Source organism: Falco naumanni, chromosome 1 (genome assembly GCF_017639655.2).
Source record: "Falco naumanni isolate bFalNau1 chromosome 1, bFalNau1.pat, whole genome shotgun sequence".
Classification (NCBI taxonomy): Eukaryota; Metazoa; Chordata; class Aves; order Falconiformes; family Falconidae; genus Falco; species Falco naumanni.
This window is the reverse complement of record NC_054054.1, coordinates 124498001-124516387: the sequence shown is the minus strand read 5'-3', so window position 1 is coordinate 124516387 and position 18387 is coordinate 124498001. Positions and strand designations below refer to the sequence as shown.

Here is an 18387-nt window from a genome sequence, read left to right as displayed (position 1 = left end):
GCATCCCGAGGCCTCTCCCAGCCAGTTTTCCCGGCTCTCTCGTTGTGAACAAGCGCAACCAATTTCTTCATGTAGCAGGCATCTGGCATATATACAGGAAGGCATTGAAAATATGAAAAAGTGAAAGTGAAATTTCTATCTGAAAATATAAAAATATGAGATACTGAATGCTGCAAATGCCTGGCTTCTGGTTTTTTGAATTATTTTGTCATTTAATACAGATTTGGGTTTTGTTTGTGGTTTTGTTTGTGTTTTTGTTGTTTGTTTTTGTTTTTTTTTTTTCTAACTAGCCTGGAAAAATGGCACCAGCTGCTCCAAGAGAAGCAGGAGTATGGAGGCAAACCAGAGCTCTCTTGTTCAAGAACTGTCTTATTAAGTGTAGGACTAAAAAAAGCAGCGTTCAGGTAAGCGGAGTGCGTGCTCACTGCTGCCTTCATGCCTGCAGTTATTCTGCGTTTCAGTAGCTCCTGAGTTAGAGGCAATGCTCAGTTCTGTTACCATCTTTCTGAAGTTTCACGCTCTGCTCTAATTTTGGGTTGAAATAAGCTTTTTCAGAAATGTTGTCATGCATAAGGCATCGTCCAGAAAATACCCTGGAATTAACACTGCAGCCTTGGCGCGCTTCTAAAACCCAGTTAGTTGTGCCCATAACTGAGCAGTGTGGTGGGATTAGACCTCTCCAAAAGATTTTTATCTTTCCTAACAGTTCAGCCCTGTGCATAGGTGATGTGTGTGATGCTTTAAGATGAATTTTGGGGTGAAGAAGAGATAGTACAGTGCTTGGCTAGACTGGTTTAATGCTTCATGGTTTGTGTTTTGCTACTTCCCAAACAGCATGAAGTTGCTGATTTTTTTTTAAAGCGTGTAGAGTCATCCCTTTGTACCTTAAAACAGCTTCTTAGGTTACCGATGAATGCGATTAAAATCCTGCTTCAGTGCCAGAGAAGGATTTGGCATTAAAATTGCTGTTGCATTGAAAACGTTCAGGGAACTTTACAGTCAAGTAATGAAACTCACGGTCCCTCCCTTAAGCTTCATGTAACTAAGGTAAACTTTGCTTCTACGACTGCTCTTTGAAATTTTCATATTTCTTACTTTCCTTGTACAGGAGGTCCTTTTCCCACTCTTTTTCCTGTTTTGGCTGATTCTGATGAGCATGATGCATCCGCACAGGAAATATGGCGAGCTCGGCAACTCCAACCTCGGCACCCTGGATACCTCCGTGCTGGTGAATTTTGTCATCGGATACACGCCGCCCACCCGAATGGCACGAGAAATCATGAAGAAAGTGGCTTTTGATAACTTTGAAGATGGTATTCACACCCTAAGAATTTTCTTGTTCTCGCTGTGTCTCACGCTGTGGCTTGTGTTGGAAGGGGGAGCTCGCTGTTGCTGCTGCTGGTAGAAAAAAAACGTTTATTTTCCATTGCAGATAAAAGAAAAGACTGTGAAGGCTTTCTTTTGGTTTTGTTTTGTTTTTTTTTTTTTTTTTTTGCTTGGCTGGCAAATGTTCTGGCACTACCATCTTAAAATGATGCCCATTCTTCTGTCACAGCCAAGAAGTGTTACGTGGCTGCAGGAAAGGTTTTGGGAGGACCCAGAGTACAAACAGCCCCTGAGCAGCTCTGGGCTAATTAGTACTTGTCCTGTGGCATCCTGGGGCAAATCCAGGAGATGATGCTATCCCGCAGATAATTCAGGTTGTGTTTTCTATTCTGTTGTTCTTATCAAGACAACATCTTACAGTTTTTAAAATGCTGATTCCCATTAACACCGTGTCACCTTTTCTTTTGAAAGCAATTTTTTTTGTTGGTTTAAACTGCTTTGCCTACACAGCTTACACATCTAGCAGGAACTTATCTCTCCAAAACCTGATGTATTTTTAGTTGGTGTCTTTGGTTCTCCTCCTTGTGGTATGCATGCCTCAAAGGTACCGTGGGGAAACAGGCAGCCCAGCATCTGCCTTTTCCCTACGGGTGCCTTCAGCTACTTTGAGCAAACAATTCTGCTTTCTGCCTGTGCAGCCCATTTGCCTCCCATCCTCTGCCGAAGTTGGTGGAGAAATACCATGTTTTCATGTATTTAGCCCTTTGCAGCAGTTAATCTGCACTTCTTGAAAAGTGCTGGTGCTGGAGGATAAACTCTTGGGTGGCTGGCAGAGGATTGGGGCACAGAAGCTGTTGGAGCAGCAAAAAATCGGGGGAGGGAAAAGAAGACCTGGGGGTAAATTTGAATTACTCACCCTGCGGCTGAACAACACTCCTGCAGGTTTCTGTTCAGGAGAATAGTTCCTTCACTGGGACAAAAATATAACTGTACGTATCTCGAAAACAGAATGAATCGTTACTGATTAACGTGATGCTTCCTTAAACAGTCACAGTTTTTCTTCCTGCTGTGCTGATACTGAAATCAACATGAGAATTTCTTCTATCTCACAGGCATCATCACGGAGGAGTATTTAAGCGAGGAGGAGCTGCAAGAGGCTAGTGCTTCTAAATCCTCAAAATTTGTGGGCGTTGTGTTCAACGATGCCATGTCCTACCAGCTGAGGTTTCACAATTCCATCGCTATGTCTTCCATTTACACGGAATCGAGAGGTAAATGTGCGTGTTCTCGTATTGCTCTGTAAGGGGATAAACTGAAACATCATTCCCTCTTGTTCTTTTTTGGCCTGGTGTTGCCTGTATTGGTTTATGCGGGTTATTTCCGTCATTTCTGAGGGATGGCCTCAGGCTGAGCCATCTTTGCACTGGGGATAAGACGGCTTTTCGCATTGTAAAACGCCTGCCTTTATTCTGCAGCCAGTTGCTCCAACCTGCAGAAAGGATGCGAGTCGGTAACATACTGGAGCTCAGGGTTTACAGCTCTGCAAGCCTGCATCGATGCTGCAATCATACAGGTAAACCTGAAAAAAATAACAAAACCAAGGAAGTTCAAATCCGTGGACTGCCTTAGGCTCTGTTTTTCTCATGTTGTCTATTAATTGTGTAAAATGCCATATGAAAAATTATCTTGAGTCTGATGGGGAGGCAGGATATTTCATGTGTTTTCCCGTATTTCATACAAAAGCGTTCTTCTGCGTTGAATAATGCAGGCATTTGTCTTCATTTACATCCAAATGAGCCTGAACCATACATCGCAGCAGTCTTGCAAACACAAAGGCTTGACAGTGCTCACCCCAAAATGTTATTTACGATGCTGTACCAAAAGGGGCTGCGGAATTTGCCTTACTGCTTTGGTGTCGGCGTTCGTCAGCAGTGCCCTTCTCCCTGTTTCTTTCCCGTCACTCTGCTCGTGACAGGAGGGGGTCTGTTTTTCAGGTGCTAGGAATTGCAAAATTATTAATTTTATCTCCAGATGTTCAGGTGTTCTCCAATTCCTGTGCTTTTGGCCTGGGATTTGGGGCCAGGAAGGTTTCGGGGTCTCCCCCTGGCAGTGGGGATGGAGGCTGGGCTGGGTGCGGGGCGATGCGCTGGCTGGGGGGGCTAAGCCGGGGTCGCTGCTGCTGGGTGGGATGAGGCACTAAAATCCGAGATGATGCAGAAATGCCTCTTCCCTTCCTTTCAGCTGAAGACGAATCAGTCGGTTTGGGAACAGCTTGAATTGACAAGAGCAGTGGTTATGGGAGAGGCTGCGGTGGTGGAAATAGATAATTTTCCTCGTGCGATTATTTTAATTTACCTAGTGATCGCTTTCTCACCATTTGGCTATTATTTGGCAATTCATATTGTGGCGGAAAAGGAGAGGAAGTTGAAGGAATTCTTAAAAATATTGGGACTTCATGACACTGCCTTTTGGTATGTGAGTGTTTGTTTTAACCTGTTGTTTATAAAAGAAATATAAAATGTGTAAAGGAATAATACAAAATAACACTTTCTAGGAAAATTCCCCTGTCCTGTCCTCCTTTTTTTAAATTGTTTTCGGTCTGATGAACTGAAACCCACCCAGAAGTGAGATACTGTGTAAAATCGAACAGGTGCTTGCAGTATCGTGAAAATAGGAATATTTTAGTAAGTAATACCAGAGTAATGCCGTTGCATTTGTGCACGTAAAGTTATGCCAGAGTTAGAGGGATTAAATGTGACAACGTGTGAGATTTTTATGTTGTTCGGTTTTTACTGCTTTTAAATATTTTTGGCTCAATGCCTCCTCGCCGGGAGGCTCAGCAGGTCACCTGCGGTCTCTCTCCAGGGCTTAGCAGCAGTTTCCCCGACACATAATGAGATGAATCTAGCTGGATAATTTTAATGTGACGGAGCAGTCTGAGCAACAGGTTTTAATGTGTGTCCTTACCATAATGGAAAAGGTCCCGTGCAATGTAACGGGATGTTTTTTTTTCCAGATGAGAGGATGTAGTAATCTGAAATCATTGATAGCTGTGGAGATAAAAACGGGTTTTGCTTTGCCCTTCGCCTCAGCGGCCAGCAGCGTTTTAGCATCGTTCCCTGCTGCAGGGTACCAGCCAGCTGGGCTTGTCTGGGTTACTTTTTTCCTGGTTGCTTTTGTTTTATTTCTGCGCCCAAGCTCTTTCTCTGGCAGCCGTTCCCTTTGCTGACGATACGTCCTTGGTGACAAATCTTCTCGAGCCGAGCCCTTCGCACGCAGCGATGGGCGGCTGGCCCCTCGCACATCAGCGCTGAGCATCCCTGCTCTGGAGAAAATCATGTTACCCTTTCCAGTGTGAAATGGGAGCGATGTGCGAAGGCTCGCTGGGAGTGCAGCCCTGAGCAGCCGCTGGATCTGACAGAAGTGTGCTGCTGAGGAAGATGGGTCGTTTTTTACTACCCGTACACAAACCACCCTTGTTTCCTGAGGTCAGAATTGCTCACAGACTTGCAGCTCTGTTGTGAAAAAGAAAAGGGTTTTATTACCCTGCATAGCTACTGGAATGACCAGTGTATTAAATTTTAAATAGAATTTCTTTAATTATTGAAACCTACTGCTCAGTTACGCTCTTTTGGTTATACCAGGGAATTAATTATGCAAGTTAAAAAAAAATAAAATAAAAATCATGAATCATCTAATTGTGTATCTTTTTGATGCTGTGGGTATTGATGTGTGTGCTCTTATGCCTAGAACAATTACAAGGATGTTTATAAGAGCTCCTTTTATTTGGAGACTCTTGTTTTGTTGCAAGCTTGTGCTTTGGTGCAGCTGTCTGGAATATTAAAGAATGGTAGTTTTAGCTTTTTGTGTGCATGGATAATTCCAGCTGGGAATTCATTCACTGGTTTCTTTTCTTTGCCCCCCCCCTCCCCCCCCTTCCTTTTGTTCTTAGGCTTTCCTGGGTGCTGCTCTACATGAGTCTGATTTTTGTCATGTCCATTCTGATGGCAGTGATTGCTACGGCTTCTTCCCTCTTTCCCCAGAGCAGTGCCTTTGTGATATTTCTCCTTTTTTTCCTGTATGGAATCTCTTCGGTAAGTATTCCTGGTCTCGTTGAATCCAGCATTCCCATCTCTGGGTTTTTTTATCCCCTTCCCATCTGACCTTGTTTTCTCTACTACAGGGTTTGGATCAAATGTAGCTTCTGTAGGACGGAGTGGTGGGTGTCTTACCCATCCCGGGGACCACTCTGGTTGGGGTGTTGTATGGTCCTGACCATCGCTAGCAGGAATACCTTTTCCTACCGAGACACCCGAGTTTGTAATTGTCTTTGAACTGAGAACACTGTGCAGCACTGGTCTGAAGTCCAAAACCATGCCCTCTCCTAGACGTTTGCTGTTACTATACAGTGTAATGTTACAACCCAAATTAAAGATCAGAGAATTCATTAATACAGCCAATGGCTTGTCTGAGTTCATAAGCAACCAGTACAGGAATAGCTCTTTGTTTACTGTCTGTCATTCACGGAAGGTGTACTAACCAGGGTGTACGTGCATGCTCAGCCATATGGCTCCTTATTTTTCCTTTACCATATTTTTCAGCGCTCTGTCACCAGCATCTCTGGGAAGTAGGTCCCTCCCAGCAGCCTGTTTGTAAGGCGAGAGTAGCACGTGGGTGAACGCTGTAGTGACTATACCAGGAAAATGATGCAATTATCAGAGGCAAAATTGAAGCGATGTTCTTTCTCCTTCAGTTTTTCTAAGCCCTGTATGATTATTATTTTTTTTAATAGATACCTTTTTTTTTTTTTCTTCCCCATAATCTGTTCTTAGGTTTTCTTTGCACTGATGCTGACACCTCTATTTAAAAAGTCAAAACATGTGGGTATAGTGGAGTTCTTGGCCACGCTGGCTTTTGGTTTCGTGGGCCTTAACATTGTCCTGCTGGAGGATTTCCCCAAGTCCTTCGTGTGGGTGCTCAGCCCCTTGTGCCAGTGCAGCTTCTTGATCGGCGTCGCGCAGGTGAGTGACCGCCTGCCTCGCCGCTTGCGGCCTCGTCGCGCTCACTTGTCTTGTTGCTTTCAAGTAGGTCTTGATGTAGATATTCTTAAATACTCTTCTTTTTTTTCTTTTTTTTTTTTTTTTTCTAATAATCTGTTGACAGCGGGGAAAAAGGCCTGTCTTACTGGTCTCCCATGGCAATTTAATATCAAGTAAACTACAGCGTGCCATCAAGCAGCTGTTATTCTTCATGTTTGTTGCTGTGATTTCAGTCACTTTTTCATCTCTCTTTTTTTTTTTTTAAGTTTTTCCTTTTGCTTTTGCTAAGCTTTGCACTGTGTTGTCGTGTCCTCCCAGGCTGGTACCACGCCGGTGTGTAACACCTTCCTCTGTCCATGTTTGTTGGCAGGTCATGCATCTGGAAGATTATGAAGACGGTGCTACATTTTCAAATCTATATGACGGTCCCTACCCACTCTTTATCTCCCTTATTTTATTGGTGCTGGATAGCATATTTTATCTGCTTGTAGCTGTCTACCTTGATCAGGTTATCCCAGGTACGTTCATTGGGAAAACTGAACCGAGCAGGGCCAGCATCACTGGAGCCCTGAGCCCCCTGAGCTGACCCGGCTGGTGGCAGTTCTCAATTAATTTCTGCTGTGGGAAAGGAGGTGATGCTATTTGTAAACACATTCTATGCTGTGACTCGGAATACTTTTGGCTGAAATCATTTATATTCTGTTATAACTACGAGATGTGGGGAGAGGTGCTGGCATGTTTGGCATTGATGGCCCTTAGGCACACCAGCTGGGCTTTGTTTTGCCCTCTTTCTAGAGGAAAGCCTTTGCAATTTGCTCTTAAGGGTTGAAAATTCAGGACCGCTCTGCCCGTTCCAGACCGTTCCCTGCGACGGCAGTAGTTTAACATGAAATGCAGAATTAAGTTGTTAATCTCACGACTAATGCCTGGTTAAGCCCTTCAGCTCCCTTTGCCTCTGATCTCTCTGGCTTTATATCGCCTGCGTTTAAGTCACCGTTGTTCGGTGCCGGGGATTTCTCCTGCACAGAGAGATTTGCACATACATTTAAATTGTGAGCAGGTTCCAGCTTTGCTAACTGAGTTGATGGGAACCGTGGCTTAAATGCAGGTGATGTAAACTTGGCTGATGGAATCCCTCCGGAATGGGGATGTGGGCTGGCTGCTAGACCTTCGGCAGGGTTTTAGCTCTAAAAGATAGAGATCTATATATGCACACACACATATGTAAAAAATTACCTATTTAATATCTCCTATTACTGTATGATCTATAAATAAATAATACATATGTATTGAATAGTTATATGTATATGATATATAAATATTCTATATATATTAAAATGTTATATATGATTATCATATATAATGTTTATTTATATATATATATATATATATAAAAAAAGCTGAAGAGTATCCACAGTTACTGTTAAGAAATTGTCTTTTTCCCTGTATTCTCCAGGGGAGTTTGGACTACGCCGCACACCGTTCTTCTTCATGAAGCCCTCGTTTTGGTCGAAGCACAGAAAAAACTACAAAGAGCTGTACGAGAGCAGCGTCAATGGCAGTCTGAGTTTCAGTGAGATAGTGGAACCCGTGCCCTCCGAATTTCAGGGGAAAGAAGCCATCAGGTACAAGCCCTGCCCTGCCCCACGTGCAGATTAGCAGGTCGCCTGGGTCCCCGACATGTTTTGATGTGCAATTTGAAAATCGCTCTGAGTTCTCCAGGCGCTGGATTCAAATAGCATATGGTATGCATTGCAGGGTCCTCCGCACGGCTAGTTCCCATTTTCAGTGAAGCCCCATCATCAGTGACATGGATGCTCTCCAAGGATAAATCGCTGGGCTTAAAGGCAGGGTTTGTTTGTGGGTTGTATTCCTTCGGCTGGAGTCCTCTCAAACCCGGCCGGTTTTCCATTCCCTCAGTGTCGCTGAGGCCACGAGAGGTGTAAGCGGTTGCAGATGTTGAAACGCCTACTCTTCTGGGAAGGTTTAGTTTCTGGTAACACACATTTTTGAGGAGAGAAAGCTGAATTCTAAGTTTGTGTGGAGGCTGTTGTGTTCTCCATAGACCAGAGTGGTTTTCCCCAGCTGCCATACATAAGAGGGTAAACCGAAACTGAAAAAGAGATGTCCATGCTGTCATCTTCCATGCTGTGTTTTGTGTCACCTGTTGTCTTGCATCTGGACTGTCATGTGTTTTCAGAGTTCCTCAGATATTATTTTCAGCATCTTCCTTGTAGCCCTTGTTGCCATCATTTTCCAGTGGCACAGCCTGATACGCATAGGGGAACTCAGCAGCTTCACTCCTCCTGCTCGGCTCCACTAGCCCCAAATGGATGTTTGGGGTTAGTGACCAGAATGAATCTTGTGTTGTCCATGCTGTCCATGTCTCTTTGAGCATCTGCCATAGGTTGAAGGATCCGGTTCTAATCCTGACGTTCACGTGAGAACATTGTGGCCATTTTTGCATTATTCATCTACCCTGGACTCTTTCCATAGCATCCCTCCACCAGCTCACCATCATTTTTGCACTGTTTTGTCATCTTTACATCTACAGGTTTTGTTTTCTTTCATACCCGGTTCTTCTCCCCCCATTCCCACCTGTAGTCCACTCTCCATCCTCGCTTTCAGGGTGGCCAGGCTTCCAAAACCCATCCTTCAAATAAACTGGTTGGTTTTTTCATTTTGGAAAACGATGGGGCCGGAGGGATGGTTTTTACCCTTCTTGGAGAGAAAGATACCTGCTTGCTTTTCCCTAATTTTGATCAAGGGCTGTCTGTAATCACATCTTTGGAGTCTCTTCTACCCACGTCTCTTTTCCATCTGGCGTCTGTTGAGTCTTCTGTTGTTCTGTGAAATTACTGGGGAGTAGCCATTCCCTTTTCTAGCTTGGGAAAACCTCTAGTGTGTTGTTCAAGAACACAGATTTGAAATAATTCAGTCTGTCATCATAGGAAACGCCCTAGAAAGTGACCAGAAAATGCTTTCTGATGGCCAGGGTGGAGACGCACCGAGCTCTGTGGCAAGGTGGCCTGTCTCTTGCCTTCATGGGTCTTTAACGTGTCTAGTGCGACCTTAGTGTGGTTGTCTTGTTGTGACTGTTGCCAAGTGTTGATCATTCAAAATGACATACAAAGATCCTCAAATAGTTTATAAAATGACGTGTCTTCTTTCAGAATCAGCTGTGTTCAGAAAACATTCAGAAAAAAGGGGGAAACTGTGGAGGCTCTCAGAAGTAAGAACATTTTAGCTTTTTAGCTGCTTATCAGATGCAGAGGAGCAATAGCTGGATTGTTGAGTGACTTTTTTTTGTTTCGGTTTGGGCTTTTTGGTTTATTTTAGTGGGGTGGGGCCTTGGAGCATGAATGCCAGATGTGCTTGTGTGTGTCTTTTTGCCAAAGCGGTGAGAGTAAACTTGTATCAAACGGTACCCCAAAAGAGGAGCCTTCTGGAGCTGACACCGGCCCCGTTACTCCTCCTGCGCCCGTGTTAGTAGTGATATGATCTTCCCTGCCCCGTCTCCCTAATGTTTTCATCTCGTTTCCCCGTGTGGTGTTTAACGCAGCCCCCAGCCGGTGCAGGGCCCCCCAGCCCCAGGGCGCGGAGGTAAGGCGTCCCCCCGAGCCAGCGTGGATGCATACCCCATATGTTAGTATTTGAATTTACCTCTGTGCTAGGAGCCGGCTCTGGGCGCCACCAGCCCATCGCTAACATCTCCTCTCTCTCTTGCGCCTGCCTCGGGGACCAGATTTGTCCTTCGACATCTACGAAGGGCAGATCACGGCTCTGCTGGGGCACAGCGGCACCGGGAAGACGACGCTGATGAACATCCTTTGCGGGCTGTGTCCGCCGACTGACGGTGAGCTCCTCCACTCTCAGCAGGCTTTGAGTACCCTGCTTTTGATAAACCAAAGCCGTTAGCCTTTATGGTTGTTCCGGGATGCACTGAATTTTTCTCTGGATAGGGTCTGGAAAGAGTCTGCTTTAGATCCACATCCTTGTTATCCTGCTCTCTGGCTGTAAAAAAACCTCTTGGCTGATGGCTCCCGTGTTTGTTTTGTTTTGTTTTTTAAGGGTTCGTCTCTGTCTATGGGCACAAAGTTTCCGAGATCGATGAAATGCTTGAAGTGCGACAGATAGCCGGGGTCTGCCCTCAGTCCGACATACACTTTGATATATTGACTGTGGAGGAGAATCTCTCCATATTCGCTGCAATTAAAGGAATCCCTCAGAATGATTTGATACAAGAGGTAAGTCAGCTGGGCACAGACGTTATCTTACCTGTTCATTTTGAACCAATAAGGCAAAACACCCTTACGTTACACCGGTATTTCCTTAAGGCAAGTTTGCAGGGAAATGCTGCTTTACAGTACAGTCGACAAAGAGGTGCAGACAGATACTTGTACAAGAATAAACTCTCAGTTTTTCCTATGAAACTAAAATGCTCATGAAACATTTTTAAATCCTAGTGTTTGTGTTCAAGCATAGACACCTTTTAACTTCAGGTTTGCTGGAGCTAAAGACCCTGCTGTTGATGTACCGGCTGGTTTGCAGGGTGCACAGTTCAGATACAGGATACACGGGGAATTAGGAGCAGTTCATTTGACTGTTGGTTATTAATAATCTTGTTTAAAAAATTTGCTTTTTTTTTTTTAAAAAAAAGTGCTTTTTCTTATGTTTTGAAGGTGCAGAAGGTATTGCTGGATTTGGATATGCAGCCCATCAGAGACAATCAAGCTAAAAAATTAAGCGGGGGGCAGAAGAGGCGGCTGTCGGTGGGAGTTGCTGTTCTTGGGAACCCAAAGGTGCGAGTGATGGAGACAAACCCGACTTGCTGTCACTAACACACCCAAGGGTTGATGTCTCTTGTCAAAACCGACTAATAATACATAAGATGCAGAAATTGTTCCTTTGAGTATCTGTGTCTCTTTTTTTTTTTTTTTTTTTTTTTTTTTTTCTTCATTTGTGGTTTTAAAAATACCACTTCAACAGCTCAGCCTTTATGCTGGGGGATGCTAATGGCTTAGGTAGTGGCAGTAGCTCTGGGTTTCATCTCTCTGTGAAACCACAGCGTGACAGGTTTGATGTCATTTCTGGCAGGTGACATTTAGCCCCCAGCAGTGAACCTGTTGGAGACGTTCCTCGCAAAGCTGTCCAGGCACTTGGCACGGGGCTGGGGACGGAGAGTGCTTTTGTGTTACAGATCTGTTACTGGTGCCCTGTAAGAACGGGGGCTGCTTTGAGATCTGTGTTTAAAAATGGTGTGTGTGACAGTCCACCGGGACTTGAATATAATAACACGTGTGTGTATTTAATCATCCCTTAATAGATGGACTGCAGCCGTAGCTAAACATAATTGTATCAGAAACAGAATGAAAGAGACGATGGCATTAACTTACTATGTGATTTTTCCATTTGTCGGAAGAGGAGATGAATTTATTCAAAGCACAGTGAAGACAGCTGCCTTGCTTACGCTAGGATGTTTCCTGCATGTTTTCGAGGACTCATTAGCAGGCTTCAAACAAGAAGCCCTGTATCTGTTACTTGGGTAGGATTTCCCACGGTTGATTCCTTGCACGTGGATATGGCTTTGCAAACGCTTCCTGGTTTTTCCCAAAGGTCTTGCTGCTGGATGAGCCGACTGCGGGTATGGATCCGTGTTCGCGGCACATCGTCTGGAACCTTCTGAAAAACAGGAAAGCGAATCGTGTGACCGTTTTCAGTACCCACTTCATGGACGAGGCAGATATCCTCGCCGGTGAGTGCCCTGGGTACCGGCCGGGGGGCAGAGGCAGAACAGCAGCAGCAGCCACGGAGCAGAAAGTGATGCTGCTCTAAACGGTGGAATACAGCTTTGTTTGAAATACATAGTTGGGGTTTGAAACAAACTGACAATTGTGTGATTCAAAGGGCCTTCTTGATTTTTGTTTCTAGATCGTAAAGCTGTGATTTCTCAAGGGATGTTAAAATGCCTTGGATCTTCTCTCTTTCTCAAAAGCAAATGGGGAATTGGCTACCGCTTGAGGTATTCTTTTTCTGTGGTGTCTTCTATGTGGCATGATGTATCTTTATTATTTTTTTTTAAATTGTTTTCTGTTTAAAATCTATAAGATAGCACCCCCTGGCCCCCCAAAAAATCCTTTCATCGTGTTTGTGCTGAAGGTTTGGCGCTCTGCAGGCTGATAGTTCTGGTGTGGGTGTAAGGAGAAAAGCAAGCTTTAAAACCCCAATTGCTCATCATGTGTTTTCTCAGTATGCACATCGATGCCTATTGCAACACGGAAGCTACAACTTCGCTGATAAGACAGCACATACCTGCGGCCAGCCTGATCCAGGAGAACGACGAGCAGCTCGTGTACACCTTGCCGCTCAGGGACATGGACAAGTTTGCAGGTATCGATGTTTGGGTTGCTCTGCAGGGTTGAACAGTTGCAGAAGAGAAATCCTTCAAGCGTGGCCACAGCCTGCAATTCTTGTTAAATTGTCACTTCTTTTTTGTGGTTTATATATATAAATATATATATAAAAATATATATATAAATATATACATGTATTTTTATATATATATATGAAAAAACGCATTGGTTGGCTGATTTGTCTGCCGCTCAGTCAGCGAGGTCTCTTCCAAGGGGGCTACAGTGTGTTTAGAGGGATGTGGTACCCGACAGCAGGTGCTGGGGAGGTGCCTTTATTTAGCAGAAGGGTGAAGAGACCCTTTTGCCCGAGAATCCCCTCGTCCTGAAGAAGCATCCTCTTACCACAGAGCATTTTAATGGGGAGGGCTGCCCTCCAGAGAGCCTCAAGTCCTACAAAAATCAATCCCCCTTGTTGTGACCTGTGTAGAGCCTTGTGTCGTTGCCTTGAAATTCGCTGGCAAGAGGGAGCGCAGAACAGATGTGTTGATTTCACTAGATGGCAGCAATTATCTGATCAGCCCTATACAGGGCTCCTTGTTTACCTCCCAGGAAAAAAATGGAAGAAACAGTGTGTCCTTTGCGCTGTGTGAAAAGCTAGGGGAGAATCAATACTGATGTGAAAATGCAGCTCATATTCCATAAATGGTTTTTTCTCCTTTGCATTTAACCAGTTAATAATTTATTAGTTTTACCTTCAGCAGCCACTGCGTGTACTTTTGAAAAACAGACGCCTTTATGCAAGAATGAATCCATTCCCCCAAACTGTTTTGAGGAGGAGCTGAGGTCGGGAATATGCCTCAGCCACTGGAGCAGAAGTTGTGGATCTGATAAGCATCATCGGGTATCCAACTGCTCTTCCCATTTTACGCAACTGCATTTTCCTTCAGTGTGACCGTGGCTCTGAAGCTCCTCATTTTGTCAAGTCCTTCACTTCACAGGATTGACAGGAGCCTGATAGTATTTTTATCCAAAGGTGCTAAGAAGTGCTCTCACTCTGAGCATCATTTTGGTTCTTCAGCCTATACATGCTGTCCAGGTTCTCCTGCCCGGTTAAGCTGGCTTTACTGAATCTGGGTATTTATTTTTTTATATATGAAAAAATATAAAATCACTGAGTGGTTTTATTTGTAAAATCTCTTTGTGCCTGGGCAGGGATCTAGGTAGGACGAGCTGTCCTGCAGTCCCTGTGGGTGATGTTTCCAGGAAAAGGGGCTCTTGCAGCTAGCTGGGAGGCAGTTCTGAGCCCAGGAGCTTTAGGATGCTGAGGTGGTTTTCATAAACACTACAGCGTTGGGAAAACATGCCCCATTTCCCATACCTGACCACAGAGGTTGAAGTTTTGTGCTAAAAGGAGCTTATCCCTCCCTTGGTCCTCAAGCCATGACCTGTGTCTTTGTAATTAAGCGACCGTATTTACACGTTACCGGCTTGTTCCTACCATGCAGAAGGCTTTAGGGATGCCTCTGATGCGCTTGAAGATCTCTCGGGGGGTGATGTAACCCTGTTTCAGAGCAACCACTCTTTCCCTTCTGTCTCTAGGCTTGTTTTCTGACCTGGATATTCATTCCCACTTGGGCGTTATCACGTACGGCGTTTCCATGACGACGCTGGAGGATGTCTATCTGAAGCTGGAAGTTGAGGCAGAGATTGATCAAGCAGGTGGGGTGGCCTGTGGCTGGCTTCCTGGTTCCCTCCTATTTGATTTAGTCTTAATTAGCGTAAACTGTCCACGCCACGTCAGTGCCAGCAAGAGTTTTGCTATGAAGGTAAATTATATAAAAAAAATCCTCTCGTGGAGCACTGCACCCAGCAGCGTGGGGCCCCTTCGGTCTCACGGCATTCCAGGCTTTTGAAATATTTAACATGAAAAAGCAGTGAGCCGAGCGGGGAGTGACTCTGGGAGGATCCAGGGGAAAAGCTTTTTAGTGGCTCTCTCTGCAGTAATTAATTTTTCATCCAGTGTACTTACATCTAATTCCTTTGCTTTGCAGTTGCACTTTTTCTGGCTAGCTTTTAAAAATGTGCTTTATTTTCCTAATGGAGCTTACTTTGGAGAAATTGTAAATGCAGCGTATAAAATTTATTCCCAGCTTTCTGCACAAACAGTATTAGCAGCCTGCGCTTAAGGCTGAAATAGCTGTTGTTGCTCTTCCCCTCCTTTCAGTTAACTTTCAATTCAAGTGAAAAGTTGGGACTGCTTAATATTACTCCAGAATTAACCAGTTGTTCTTTTGATGTCAACTTCGAATGGTTTAAGCCATCATGATCTCTTTAGAGCTTTCTGTGTGATACAGACGAGTAAACTGTCCTGCTCTGCAGGGTCTCTGCGTGGGTATGAGAGTTCAACAGCTCAGTGTGCTGGGATGGAATAGTACGGGCACGTACGTAGGGCAGCGGTGTGAAACCGGGGCAGGTCTGCACCTTTTGAGTGGCAGAAATTTGTACCATCTGCCTTCAGTGCCCGCTGTGCGTGTGGTTCAGGGCTCGGGGGTAGCCCAGTGTCATTGACCTTGGGGCTGAGAGGCTGGGCTGGGGTGGCTGACGCAGTAGCGAGGGGAAGGAGCTGCTGGCCACCCAGCTTCTCCAGCCCTGCCGTCCCAAATCGCATAGCTCTGTCGGAGCGTCGGGTTCGTAGTTCTACTCTCTTCTCTTTCAGATTATAGCGTGTTCAGTTCCCAGCAAGTGCAGGATGAAATGGATACAAAATCCCTCGACGACATGGAGCAGAGCCTGCTGATGCTCTCGGAGACGAAGGTGCCGGCGATGAGCAACACGGCCCTCTGGAAGAAGCAGGTTTCCACCATAGCGAAAGTTCATTTCCTTAGTCTCAAGCGGGAAAATAAATGCGTGAGAGTGATGTAAGTATCGGGGCTTTCTCCTTTGTATACAAAATCCTCAAAACCTATTTGAATGAATCCAGAGAAAGGCAGGATGCAATTAATTTTTCTCCCGTAGTTGCGTTTAAAATATAAGAAGCATGAAGCTGTCTGTTACTGTTGAATACATGCTTTTTGGGGGGAGAGGGAGATGTTGTTTTGATATCATGTACATAAACTGCATTGGCTTCTGCTGAATTTTAATAAACCCGAAATTTTTTATTTCTTGCAGGTTGTTGCTTTTTCTGATTTTTCTTGTCGTTCAGATTTTATTGTTTTTCATACACCACATCATCAAAAATTCTGTCGCTGCTATCAAACTTTCCCCAGATTTGTACTTGCTGAAGCCCGGAGAGAACTATCACAAGTACAGGAGCCGTCTGCTGCTGCAGAACTCCACAGGTAGGGGAGCAGGGATGCTGCGCGGGGCAGCTCCTGTCTCCAGCTCTCTTTAACGCAGCATGTCACGCGGTGGGGAAGGATGGCGTGTGATGCTTTTGGGGCTGGGGTCAAACTTTTTCCTTGGAATTAACCCAGATGAAGAGTTTCTAAGTACCCAGAGGTGGCGGAGAGTGAGCATCCTTCATGCCACGTCTGGTAGCCCTGTGCTCGCTCTGTTGTAAGGTGGCCCCTGTGAAGGAGCTGGCCGGACAGACATTTAGATACATCAAGATTAAAATCCTGCTACGAAGCATTTTGGAAAATGCCATTTTGTTTCCACTTAGGATGTTTTAAAAGCGCGTAGCAGCAATCCAGGCAATAGAAATGAGTGTCTATTTGAGCTATCGGGGAATTTGTGCTTAATACAACTTAATTTCCCTGGGTGCCGTGTCGCAGTGCCGCTGGTTTCCAGCTTTCTTGGCTAATTCTCCGTTCAGCTGAAACTTTGAGTATCCTGATAACACTTGTTGGCAGCTCCACTTCCTCGGTGCTGCATTTGACTTGCACAAATTAGTTGGAGAAAATAACTAAAAAAACTTTCTTGAGTTCTTTGGAGGTGGTTGAGTGGGAAGCAAAAAAAAAAAAAAAAAAGTCATTCCTGTTGTTCAAAGTAGCCGAGAACTCTTTGGGCATGATCTTTCGTCGTAGGGTTGTATCAGTGAGGAAACGCGTCGATAATTTTGTGTAAATACTCCCAGCTGATGGTGAGTGATCATGTTTTCTCTGTCTTACACCAGAATCGGATATCGATGACATTGTCCGCTCTCTTGGGAGCATGAACATACTCCTGGAGATGTTCAATGACAGCGATTACGTCGCAGCTGCACCTCACAGCGCGGCTCTGAACGTGCTGGACCCTGAGGGCAGGCAGGTAGGACGGGCAGACTGGGAGCAGGCACGCCGCCGGGCAGGGCTGGTGGTGCTGTACTCCTGCCTGAAAGGCACAGATTGACGTATAGAATCAAATGGTGCCATATACTATTGCTTATACAAGAAGCCTGCAAGACTTGTATTGACAGGATGGAAACGTTATCAAAATAACTGTTTTTCCATAACGATAATTATGGTAGGCTAATAAAACTTCCATCCCCCTTTCCTGCCCACAAGGATACAAAAAGCCAAGGGAAATATTGTACCTCGCAAGAGACCTGGCATAGGAATTTATTTTTTGTTTTATTATTTACGTACACTAGCTGAATTACCCAGTTTGACAGAAGTATATAATTCCAGGGTGCTCTCATGCGCAAAGAAAAATGAGTTTCTGGGATTGTAGGTGTTCGTTTCAGTGTGGCCGCTGCAGGAGTGTCAGAAAGATGTGTGCGTGGGGGTCGCGTTTAATCTCCAGCAAAGGATCCGCTCTGCAAAATGCCAGCTCTGTCTCTTGTTCCCATTTTTATTCATTGCAAACTGTTAATATTAGGGTGACTGTGCAGCCCTTAGCTAATGCGAATTTTTGCCTGTCTGGTTTTTAAAGGCATTAGCAGGAACATACGAGTGCGGGTCACTGTGTGTTTCGTTGTTCAGACTGTGATTGTCCGGAGCGTCGTTTGTCATAGCATCGCAGTTGCGCAAAACATTCTGGGAATTTATTCCAAATAATTTCTTCTCTGTGAACACGACTGTTCTCCTGAACTAGGCTACACGTTATAACCACCGTGAGCTGCCCAGAGTTCATTATGCAGAGATTTTCCTCGCTTTGCAGTTAAATCAAGCCCATAGGAGAGCCCTCGCAGGGTATTGCCCTTCGTGCAGAAGAATTAACGTGGTGTATACTTCCCTCTCCAGAACTATGTTTTCGCGGTCATATTCAACAGTACCATGGTGCATTCGCTGCCGGTTTTGATGAATATTGTCAGCAACCTACTGCTGCGCAGTTTAAACGTGACGGAGAGCATCCAGATCTGGAGCAACCCCTTCGTGCAGGTGAGCAGCACCTGTGGCTGCCGCGGGGCAAAACCCACCCTTAAACGCGGGGTGGGTGGCAGAGCATCCCTGGGGGGAGAGGGAGAGGGCAAAACCACGCCGTAAACAAAGGGAGAAGCTGTGGGGACTGGCTGCAGCACCGAAGGCTGCGCTCTGCACCGCGCTGTCGGGAAGGATTGGGCCTCGGTAGGCAAACCCCGTGGAGTAAGTCCTTGGTGGTGTGGTATGGATGCTTGCAGAATGTAAGAGGATGTGAAAGGTGCTGTGATTTTGCCCTGCAGCTTGTGGAAGTGGAGGAAAAAAGGGCTTGGAACGAGGGTGTCCTGTTGGGAATTTGTTACGGGTTTGTTGCGGGTTACCTGCGATTCT

General features: G+C 45.2%; 1 protein-coding gene across 4 annotated transcripts in view; it reads left to right on the top strand.

The window, feature by feature from the left end:
* Positions 1-18387, top strand: part of ABCA5 (ATP binding cassette subfamily A member 5) — a 34737-nt gene that overhangs the window by 3341 nt on the left and 13009 nt on the right. For all 4 annotated transcript variants that reach the window (XM_040582064.1, XM_040582065.1, XM_040582066.1 and 1 more), the window contains exons 3-23: positions 291-404; positions 1109-1313; positions 2439-2597; positions 2802-2899; positions 3568-3797; positions 5279-5420; positions 6159-6347; positions 6736-6883; positions 7822-7990; positions 9539-9597; positions 10111-10221; positions 10437-10612; positions 11048-11167; positions 11982-12120; positions 12297-12387; positions 12616-12755; positions 14318-14437; positions 15435-15636; positions 15887-16056; positions 16833-16966; positions 17881-18018. In XM_040582064.1, the coding sequence (XP_040437998.1) occupies positions 300-404; positions 1109-1313; positions 2439-2597; positions 2802-2899; positions 3568-3797; positions 5279-5420; positions 6159-6347; positions 6736-6883; positions 7822-7990; positions 9539-9597; positions 10111-10221; positions 10437-10612; positions 11048-11167; positions 11982-12120; positions 12297-12387; positions 12616-12755; positions 14318-14437; positions 15435-15636; positions 15887-16056; positions 16833-16966; positions 17881-18018 (3045 nt within the window). In that variant the 5' untranslated portion in view covers positions 291-299. The remainder of the gene's footprint in view (positions 1-290; positions 405-1108; positions 1314-2438; positions 2598-2801; positions 2900-3567; positions 3798-5278; positions 5421-6158; positions 6348-6735; positions 6884-7821; positions 7991-9538; positions 9598-10110; positions 10222-10436; positions 10613-11047; positions 11168-11981; positions 12121-12296; positions 12388-12615; positions 12756-14317; positions 14438-15434; positions 15637-15886; positions 16057-16832; positions 16967-17880; positions 18019-18387) is intronic.